Source organism: Egretta garzetta, unplaced genomic scaffold (assembly GCF_000687185.1).
Source record: "Egretta garzetta isolate BGI_Z169 unplaced genomic scaffold, ASM68718v1 scaffold260, whole genome shotgun sequence".
In the NCBI taxonomy this organism is placed as follows: Eukaryota; Metazoa; Chordata; class Aves; order Pelecaniformes; family Ardeidae; genus Egretta; species Egretta garzetta.
This window is the reverse complement of record NW_009258662.1, coordinates 3757982-3769270: the sequence shown is the minus strand read 5'-3', so window position 1 is coordinate 3769270 and position 11289 is coordinate 3757982. Positions and strand designations below refer to the sequence as shown.

The 11289-nt window shown below is 45.5% G+C and overlaps 1 protein-coding gene across 1 annotated transcript in view; it reads right to left on the bottom strand.

Annotated features, from left to right (window-relative positions):
- Window positions 1-1430: 1430 nt before the first annotated feature.
- Window positions 1431-11289, bottom strand: part of GATA3 (GATA binding protein 3) — a gene marked incomplete at its 5' end in the record, with an annotated part of 18014 nt that continues 8155 nt past the window's right edge. Inside the window, 2 exons of the mRNA XM_009648405.2 lie at window positions 1431-1879; window positions 8034-8159. Coding sequence (XP_009646700.1) covers window positions 1595-1879; window positions 8034-8159 — 411 coding nt within the window. The remainder of the gene's footprint in view (window positions 1880-8033; window positions 8160-11289) is intronic.

The window sequence follows — 11289 nt, the reverse complement described above, 5'->3', positions numbered from 1 at the left end:
ATCTATCCCAGTCCCAAATTGTCATCGACACAGGTTCACCACCATGGTGGCCATAGTTGACTGAGACCAAAAGAGACCCATCCCACTTGGGAGCCCGACAGCAAGCGGGGGCAGCGGCTGGGCTGCGGTTCGAGGGACAGGGAGCACACACCGGACAGTGAGGTTACACTAACATGCAGTCCATTTATTTTTGAGGGGTTTTTTTTCCTTTGTTCTGTGTTGGGTTTTTTTTTTAACAAACCACCGCAAACACTGCGTTGGCTGTCAGCATGAGAGCAGAGACACACATTCCCGTACCGGTGGTAACTATGTAATAAATACCATCAAAACAAATTTAAAAAAAAAAAAAATCAGTAAAGAAAGAAACATATTCCCTTTCCAACCCCCAAGCACAAAACACTTTTAAGTCAACAGAATTTAATCTAGTTTATTCTCAAAAAAAAAAAAAAAAAGGGAAAAAATATGAAAACAAAACAAAAAAAGCAGGTCTTATCACTAGCAGTAAATAAATTTGTACAACCATTCAGTCTGTATAATAGGATGAAATAAATCTACATCTTTCTTATTTTGGTGCGTTGAATTATACATACAAACAACAATTACAGGAACTTGTTCACAATGCGTATAGACCTGGAGAATGGCTATCTGAAAACCCCTGTTGGCAATGTCCGCATGTTAACACTGATTGCCTGACACCATTGGTACTTCCTATGTAAAAGGCTTGTGGCCTGAAATGAATGATCTCCCTACAGGTTTTATTTATTTAGTTATTTAGTTAGTTAGTTAGTTAGTTAATGCATCATCAAAACCGTTCTAGCCAGCCCCCTCCCCCTCCCCAGAAACGAAAAAGAAACCGGAAAAAAAAAAAAAAAAAAAAAACCAACCAAAAAAACCAAAATAAAAATAAAATAAAAGGAGAAGACATGACTGGCAGTTGGTCCATTTGTTCGTAAGACCGCGTTTCCTCTTGGTCTGCATTGTTTGTTTTTCTGGTTTTTAAATTGTCCTCCCGTCCTCTTTTTTTTTTTTTTCTTTTCCTTTAAAAAAAAAAAATCTCTTGGAGTCCTTCATGCCTTTTTCTTTACAGCTCCCCAGATGCAATAAAGTCTTCCTCAAATGTACAGTATTTCTTACAATATAAGTTATATGCAATGTTCAGCATTTTTTATTTTATTTTATTATTTTTTTCACAGCACTAGAGATCCTGTCCAATAGGGAATGCAAGTTCTGAATGGCTTATTCACAAATGGTATCCAGATTCAGTGGGTAAGAATACATAGACGCCATAGTGAGTTCCTTTAAAAAGTGGCAAACATCACTTTTTTAAAACTTTTTTTTTTACTTTTTTCTCTTTTTTTCTTTTTTTTTCCTTTTTTGTGCTTTTTGTAGTTTTTTTCTGGTTTTTTTTTTTTTTAGGTTTTTTCCCTCTCTCTTACGCCTTCAAATAACATTTTTATTTAATTTTTTTTAATTCTTTTTTCCCCCTCCCATTTGATTTGGGATGTCAGACCCATAACCACACGCCTGCAAAAATGCAAGTATATAAAGTAAATCTCATTTTGAGACCGTAAGCATTCAGCAGGGGAGTCTCTCGCTAACCCATGGCAGTGACCATACTGGAAGGATGGTGAGGTCCGAAGGAGAGGCTGGATGGAGGGTGCATCGGTGTCGGTGTAGTCAGCATGTGGCTGGAGTGACTGAAGGGTGAAATGTGGCTGATGGAGGACATGTGTCTGGAGAGGGCGGCGGGGTTAAAGGAGCTGCTCTTGGGAAAGTCTTCGAGGTTGTCGTGGACCTTTTTGCACTTTTTGGATTTGCTAGACATTTTTCGGTTTCTGGTCTGGATTCCTTCTTTCTTCATAGTCAGGGGTCTGTTAATCTAAACAAAAATCAATTATTTTTTTTTTGTGCTTCTCCCCTTCTCCCTGAATCACCATGGGATTTGTGTACCCCATACCCGGGCAGTCCCGGGCATGTGCCCAGGACCAGCTGAACAGCCAGCAACCCCCCCTCCTCCCCTTGTACACCCCATGTGCCATAGCAACACAGCCTCTCCCCTCCCCATCCCAAAATTCAGATCCCACCAGGAAATCCCAAGTTCAGTTGAAATTTCTGAAGACAACAGAAAATTGCTGCCAGAGCCTCATGGGAACAAAACATACCCAAATAACTCAGAGCGGCTGAAAAATTTCAGCTATCTGCACATTAGGTAATTGCACCGTGTTTAGGAACGAAACCAATCATTACCGCCTTGAAACATTCCCCGCAGACACCATCGCACCCCGAGGCTTCCTGACTGATCTAAAACCATTAGCAGCAAGAGCTGCTGGGATTTCAGTGCTACCAGGGGTCTCAGACTTTCACAGTGGCATTAGGGAGCTGGGCAAACTCTTCACAAAAGCGTCAGGGGGTTGTCTCATTTTTCTTCTTTCGAAAGATTTTGTTCTGACCGTCCCTTCAGGTTTACTTCAGCAGAGCCGATTTTATTTCTAAAGCCTTCCAGGTTTTTTGGGGGGTGCTGAAACAAGTCTCTGTGCTGCCTGGCAGAGCATTTTCTGCTTGCATGCTGCAGACATGTCTATAGGAAACCTAAGCGTTATATCCTTCTGCATGCATATAAGCAGCTGCATTCACCAACCATACACTCATCAGGGTGTAGAAGTGTTGGGAAAAAGTCTGTTGGACATCCTGTAAGAAACTCCTACTGCTGCATGGAGAGCCAGCATCACAACATCCATTAGCACAGATGCCGTGAAATCCCCAAAGACCGCACTTGGAAAGGGATTTATGCACCCAGTATCCATAAACATCTTTAAAAATCTGGACTTGAGAGTCTAAGTGGGGAGTTATATCAGTCTTGCACTGGCTCCTCTGCAGAATTTCATGTGAGCACACGACAGTGCTGATGGACATTCTGCAAAACGGAGAAAAGGGCGGGGGGGGATGGATCCACTATCCACTAGGAACTACTGTCTCAACCCCGGTGAAGGACAATGAAAAGAGTTTCCTGCAAGGGCCCTGAGCAGATCTTCATCCATAAGATCTTAAATCAGTGCAAAGGACAAAGCACTCCCTCCTTTGCTGATCACAGCAAAGTTTCACTTCTTGCTCATCAGCCACCGCCTGGTACCTTTCTCCGCAGCATCGGAATCATTCACAGAATTCTCTCCCAGGGGAGGGAGGGACACAACAGCTCCCTGTTACATGCAAGGATGGAGACACGGGGAGGGAAAGGACCGGGTTCATCTGCTCCAGTTTAGGCATCCCAAAGTTCATCATCCCAGTCTGAATTAGTCATCCCATGCTCTCCATAACCACTCTGATGGGAAACCACCTCGTCCTAAAAATGGGCAAATAAAAGGCTGATTCCTCTAACTCTGGATAAAAGGAGCTGGAGGGAGCAGCCTTGCTTGCTAAAGGTGGGAAAGAAGAAAGCTGTCCGTGCACAGCCCAACGGCAGCAACAAGCAAAACCCTCAAATGTCATGGGCTTTAAATACAACATCACCCATCTCCCTGGCTTCCTGCCCTTGCCAAGGGAACCGGGATACACACGCAAGGAAGACCCTTTGCTCCAGCTGGATGGCTGGGATGGGAAGTCTTCCCCTGACCTGTTTTAAGTCAGCCAGCAGGGATGTGTTGGCCAGGTTCAAAGCCAGGAGAAAGCCCCAAGAAACCCTCACTAGCAGCGATGCTAGAGGAGACCTGGAAGTCTCGATCCCTGATGAATCCAGCTCGGATTTGGGGAGGCACACAAGCCCCAGGCTGCCCAGCTCCTAATGAGGATTTGCATTGTGGCAAAAAGGCTCAGGGGCAGCCAGGATTGATTTCCAGGTGAAGCAGCAAAGGTGGAAGCTCAGGAGCTGGTGGTGGCAAAGCGACATCAGCCTGGTGCTGGGACTGGGGCTGTGCTGGCTGTTAGAGCACACATGGGGTCCTGACCCTGTGCAGCTTGGTATCGTGTCCTGCAGGACAATGACCTTCCCCAAAGCAATGTCTCTCATGTTTCACTCAACCACTAAGAACAGATTGGCTCAGGCCATGATTTGATGGGAAACTTAAAAGATGGGAATACCAGTTTTGCTCAGGATGGTGACAAAGCCGTGACCAGCCCTGCAACTGGGGTCAGAGATGCCATCCAAGCTGTCAGCTGGACACATCATCCCAGTGTGTGTGGTCTCACCCTCCTAGCATGTACCTAACCCAAGTGCCAAACAGATAAGGACTCGGATAAATGTCAGGAAGAGTGAGAGCAGCATAGTCACAACAGCAAACTGGAAAATTTTTCAAGTGATTCCAAAGGCCAGTCACAACAGAGTTGAAGCAACCCCCAAAACATCAAAGCCATCTCTGTTTCTGGGGTAGAGAAACAAGAGACCCAGAGGGAAGACGTTCGCCATGAAAATTTACTGTGATAAAAATTACAAACACATGCTAAATTAAAACTAAACCAGCCCAACGCATGTATATGAAATTCATTAATTTCAGATGGAGCCAATTAATTATGGGCAGGAATTATGCTCTTTATTTTATCATAGGCAAAATACCAATTGATCTGCTTTGGGGATGCACAGCCCTACTTTAGGAGATTGTGAAATAGAGGTCTTGCCTGAGGGCTTTTACCAAAACCAACAGCAACTCACTCATTTCTATGGGCAGAGGCCAGTCTGCTGGGCAGCTCCAGCAAGGTACCCTCCCACCCACCCCTGCAGCCAGTGGAGGCTCATCTCGCTTCTAAGACTCAAATAACAAGGACAAGAACCTCACATTCAACAGATCAAATCCAGGGGATAGTCTTCAGCATTGTAGGTCTGATCTTGCTCTGACTGAAGACAATGGGATTTTGCCATTGACCTCAATAAGGTCCTGTCACTGAAGCGGATTTATCCTTCAGACATAGTCATTACAACGTTGGGTTAATCTTCCAGGCTGGCTGTATCTTAGAAAGCACTCTGGGATGCCACAGGATGAAAGGCACCGTATCAATGTGAAATATTAGTCATTGTTAATACTGGTGTTAATGGAGCCGGCTCTTGTTGAAGTCAGTGGGAGAAATGCCAGCAGCTTCACTAAATGCACCCCAAGACTATTATGATTATTGCTTATATCCTACTGACAAATGGGTTTGCTTAAGCCGTGGGAATCAACAGTAAAACAAACTGATACAGCCCCATGGAAAGAAATAGCACCGTGAAAAAAATAATGTTTCCACTGCAGTCATTCCTGGTATGGACTTAAAAACTGGGTAAGTCTCATCTTCATATCAATCCATTAAAATACCCTAATAACCTGAAGGCCCAAGAAACATTCATTAAACCCAAAGAAAGGACAAAATAGGGGGGTGGAGGGGTGATGGTGTAAAAAAGAAGTCAGGGATTTCCTATATAATTTCCTGCCTGAAACAGGGTGAAGGCATCTTCTGAGTGGTCAAAGGTCCTCTGCTGGCATTGACACAACATCCGTTCAGACACACTCAGCTGCTTGGGAAGCACATGCTGTCATGAGCCTCTCTATTTCAGACACCTCTCCTGATGGAGAACCAATGCAGATAAGATACACAAAGAGAGCAGGACCACAGCCTACACCAACAGGTCTTGCGCTTCAACAGAATAGACCAATCTGCACCAGCCAAGGAGCCTTGTCCACGTGCAACCACCAAACTTCCTCCCTGCCTTGAGTTGATTAAAGGATGATGCTGGTGCCATTCTCCAGGCAGTTAGCACAGCTCCTTAGGTCCTGCCTCCCAGCAGCCAAAAAGAGAAGGCACCTCCATGAAGCTACCACTGCCTTACCACTGGTCACAAAAAACTCACTCGTATTTAGCTTCTGAAGCACAATGTGGCCTTCACAGTCACAGCCTCTAAAGCCAGTTGGGCTGCAGAATAATGCTCCAACGCTCTGCCATCATGGACCTTTAAAGCTGAGGGTGGTATGTTCAAGGCCTATCGGCTGTGATGTTGTCTGTTTCTCACCGTAGTCATAACTAAGCATCACCTTAAAAAAGTAAAAATAAAAAAGGTTCTACCCACTCATAGCCAGATTTTAGTATCCTTGCCTAGTTATATCTCTGCACCCAGTGTCTTAGTTCTCTAGCAGTTTCATTTAAGCAGGTCCCATTAGTGGAGTGGCTCATAAGGCAAGATATTACTTGACTTTGGTAAGTAGCTGTGCCGAGATTTTAAGCAGCTGTTGGGGTTTTAATGAATATGAAAATGGTTCCAATGTGCTCTCAAGGCCTGCCCCATGTCACAAATTTCACAGTGGGATCGGAGTTTCCCTAAACAGTGGATCTAGGGGTCAATTCAGACCAACTAGGTTCACAATATTAGTGTGAAAAAGAAAAGGATGTGCTCTTACAGGCACATTTCTGGAGAACCTCAGCACTTAAACACCATTCTAGACACCTTAGGGGAGTTCCTCCAGTCAGATGACCACAATGCAGGCAGACACATCTGAACTCATCATCCTGCCACCTTTTGTCGTCATGGGGAGAAACTACACCATCTTCAAGGGTACAAGTCATCTCCTTCAAACACAGGCATCTCCATCAGGCACAGTGAATGGCACCTGAGAAAACATTTTCTTCAAAGGGCTTTTCCGGGGTGCAGGGGGAGCAGCTCAGGTATATGTCTCCCAAACTACATGATTTAAGCCCTACCACCAGTGGCTACACGGCCAAAAGGAAAACATATCACAAGCATAGAGTCCTCCAGTGAAACTGGCTGACCTTGCTGCCTTCTTGTCATGGAAGTAGCAAACAGAGAATATTTTCTTGCGATATTCTGAGAGCTTTCACTCTGGGTCCAACCACTTTGTTTGTGGTGGTCACACTGAGAGTTTGATGACAAGCTTTGCTTGCTACATAGAACCCAGCACGTGCTGAGGCGCCTGCCCACTAAAGGGTAAACACATTTCCCATTTTTCTGAGACAGATGCCTCTCACAGAACAGGTGAAAAATTACCCTGGTTGGGTTTTTTTTTTCTACTTAATCCAAACTTGTTTACTCATCCCAAGAAACCAAAGAGCTTGAAATAAGAAATGGAAGGGACTGAGACACCACAAGGGTTGGGTACCCCATGAAACCCAATCTGCCTTTGATGTGTTTGCGTGGGTGGACATGAGGGCAAAACATAGCCCGAGATTTCTAAGTCAAACATAAAGCAAACGACCACTAGAGAAAAAAAAAAAAGTTATATCAAAGCAGAGAAATTGAAAGTCTTTTCCTTCTTCTGACATTATAATTTTTCTAATGCCACATGTGGAATGAGAGTAACGGGAGTAGCCTTAAGATTCCTTTATTAGCAGTATTATTCAGTAGAAGACTTTTCAGATCCTTTTTTTTCCCTAAGGCACATATCCTTGGTTCCTGCAAGGTGGCTTTGCATGGAGATATTAGATTAAATCTGCCAGCCATTTCATTTCATTTTTCCTTCCCTTCCATGACAGACACTTTAAAATTCACATCACAGGTTGAGCAGACTCTGCAACCCGCTAACTAAATCAAGTCCTTTTTGGTTTAGGAATCGCTTGCGTCAACTGGGCAAACACAAGACCTAAATAAATCATCTTTGGGGACGGGATGGGAGAAAGGCAGCCACAAACCCAAGAAAGATCTAAATAGTTGCTGGCACATTTTGCTTTTTTTCCAGAGTTTATATTTGCTGGAGGAACCAAGCTACGTATAGAAGGGGTATCGGCTTGCAGGATGGTGTGTTGTCTTTTCCAACGCACTGAGCCCAATCAGCAGCGGATAATGTCTCTCTGTGTTGATCCACCCCTCCTTTTTTGGCTCAGGCATGGGAAAGCTCTAACGTTACCCATGGACAGCCCTGTCTTATACCTCCCCAAGTCAGACTGGCTACGTTTGAGGGGATGCCAACTCATTGCTCCAACCCCCAAGATTCCCAAAGGGATACAGGAGGTCTCAACACCACCCAAGCCTTAAGTCAAGGAAAAGTTTGGACCACCAAGCACCGATCTGAGGCCCGGCTATTGAGCGTTACAGTCACACTTACATTTACAGTCACACTTACATTGTGCAGCTTGTAGTAGAGCCCGCAGGCGTTACAGACGGGATCGCCGTTGGCATTTCTCCTCCACAGGGTGGTAGTGGTGGTCTGACAGTTTGCACAGGACGTGCCCGCCCTCCTGGCTGCAGACTGTGGGAAGGAGGGGGAGAGACAGGGGAAGAGAAGGAGAAAGAGAAAAAAGCATCCGTGTTAAAAAAAAAAAAAAAAAATATGCAATCAGCAAAATTGCTGAAAAAGAAAACATCAACCCTGCAAGACTGACGCACATCGGCAGAGGCCTCCAGAAACTGGCTTGTGAGAACAAATAATAATTCTGAAAAAAATCCCCAAGGTACTTTAATCCCAAATTATATATGAACTGAATCAGGTGCCAAAGGGCATCCTAAAAGTGAGTGCTAAACCTCTGATAGAACTCATCAAAATTGCCAGCGCTGGCACAGCCCATTCCAGAGGGGAAAATATTATTTAAATGCCAACATGTCTTTCCATCTTAATTCTCTCAGGCCCCCCAGGGGTCTAATTCTGCAGTCAGGGCCTGAACCAACAATTGCTGGAGTCAACGGCATGAGTCACGCCGGCTCCAGCAGCGCCGGGTGAGACCCGTGCTGGGCTTGGTGGGCAGCTGCTCACCGGGTCCAACCGCAAGCACAGCCCGGTCCCGTAAAGTCAGCTCAGCTTCAAAAGAGACGGGCTCCAGATCGGAAATAACACTGTGGCAAAGAGCAAGAATCCCAACTTTTTTAATTACACCCTTTTGCAGCTTAAGCCTTCATGTTTATTTAAGGATTGGTAATGAGCCTGAAAGAAGAATTTACCATTTCATAAAGGGGGAGGGACAAGGAAAAAAGTCTACGTGTCAAGGTGTATAAAGAAGCTTTTTTGTTGGCTGTGATAATGATTTCGCAAAGCCAAATTTAGCAAAGTCACTCCTCTTTCACATGCATGAATTCGTGCTTATAATTTAAAATCTGTAGCTTTAGCAAACAAATTGTCCTTCTGCCAGTGAAGGAGGAAAAGGAGTTTGCAGACTCCTATGTGAATGCGTATGCATGTTTGCCCGTGTGCAAGTGCCTACAGCTCCTAAAAAAAGACCTTTAGATCCCCGTCCTATCTCTTCTTCATCAATATGACACAGTCCCAGAGCTCTGATTTCATCCTGATGCGTTGCTTTCAATGGGACTGCTCATGTGCTTAAAGTTAAAACATGTGCTTAAGCGATTTGCCAGATCATAGCAATGCTTGGCACCTTGCAGAACTGAGCCTTTAATGCTCTCTTTTGTGCTCTTACTGTTTCAAATTTACCCCTCACCCCACACAGCCGCACACTGTAGCGCATCCAACATTTTAAGACGGCCCGTGGCAGACCTGGGCAGACATCCCTTCCTCGCTCTGCCCGTGGCGATGGCAAAAGCTGATCCCACATGCTCCCTCTCAACCCCACGAGTTCATAATACGCAAAGCTACTCTGGTAAATAAGGCACGAACTGGCGCAGTAATGTCACAAAGAGTTACAACACCACACCACCCAGGGCTGGTGTTTTAAGTTTTCAGACATAAGACTTAGCCCTAAAAGGCACTGAAAGTATTAAAAAAAAAAAAAAAAAAAAAAGAATACCGCATCTTTGGATACCGTACAACAACCCCAAAATGCAAACATGGACACTGGCACAGTGCTAGCTTTAATACCAACTCTTGTTAGGTCATGTTGCAATTTTAATCATAATTGAATGCAGCGTAGGTGGAGAGAAGATGGGTTGGTTTTGTTTTAGATAGAGTAGGGTTTGTTGGTTTTTTTTTTTTAATTAGGCAAAAAGGACTGTCTAAAATATAAATAATACGATGCCCATGAGCGTTAGGAAGCATCACAGAGAGCCTGATCCGACAGCAAGGGGCTCTCACCAGCTGCCCATGGGGACAGTTTCATTTTGCCTGACCATAAACCACGCTGAAACGAGCCGATCTCAAGCCCGATGAGGCCCCTGGCTGACTTCTCCGTGCTGATGACAAGCAGGAGCTGGGAACAGCACATGGGTCTTTGGTGGCAAAAATCCCAGCGCCGGCAGGAGAAGCTGAAGCATTCCACCACGAGCGGCAGAGCCCCCAACAGAAGTGCACGCCTTGGTCCTGTCCTCCTCTGGACCATGCCACGGCCCCAAATTTGGTTCCCATCAAAATCAACGGATTAATACGCCTGCTTCAGATGCAGCATGGACACAACAGCTTGCAGAGCCGGGCGCTCACCCAGAGTCTGCAGGTCCGTGCCCCCCTGGCTCCTGCTGGCCGGCACGCGTGGCTCGGAGGCTGGATTGAGTCTCTTGGTGGCAGCTTTGCCCTTATCAGACCCAAAAATCAAACCTAAGGAAATTTCTAAAAACCAGTGATATTTGACTCATCCCACACAGGGGAAACATCCCCTTTGAAGATATTTAGGGTTTCTACACGGCGCTCACCGTAATTTCTCTTACAGTAAGTGCGTTTAAAAGACACGCCTGGTCACCACCATGCTACCTTCAAACAAACTCTGGCGTTAAATAAATTAATAAATCACAACATCCACTGCCTTCTCTAAAACCTTTTCCATTCTGCCGCATTTCCCCTACAAAAATTCAGCGTCGTTAGCTGAATATTTTAAACTCTGTGCTCTTTCGGTCCCAGTCTGTACCTTTCATGCTGTACCAACTTATACCGGAGACACCGGCAGTGGGCAGGAAACAATGAATAATAACGCTATTGTAAAAGCTCCCAGCGATGGCATCCACTGACGCTAGTCACCCACCTGAGCCTGACCATGTAAGTAATGGAATGACTGCTAGGGTGCCCCATATCATCTGGAGGACCAGACCCCACGGCCCGGTTGCATGTGAGCGAGGGCACAACTTCACAAGTGCTGGCAGTGATGAGAAGGAGGAATCGAGGTTGGTGCGGGAGGAATGAAGCACTGATAAAGTTGTTTAATTAAGAGGCATTTTCAGCATCTGGATTTACATGGGGTACCCAGCCTTCAGAGTCCTTTCATTAGTTTCGGCGCGCCTGGGATCAGAGCCTACAAAACCAGCCCAAGGTCAGGCAGGAAACTTGTGGCAGAGGGAGGCTCAGCATCTAAGGATTTGCCTTCTCTCTGCAACACTTCAGAGTCCTTTCATTAGTTTCGGCGCGCCTGGGATCAGAGCCTACAAAACCAGCCCAAGGTCAGGCAGGAAACTTGTGGCAGAGGGAGAGGAGCACGGGCTGGATCCCCACCCCAAGCCTCCCTACGCAC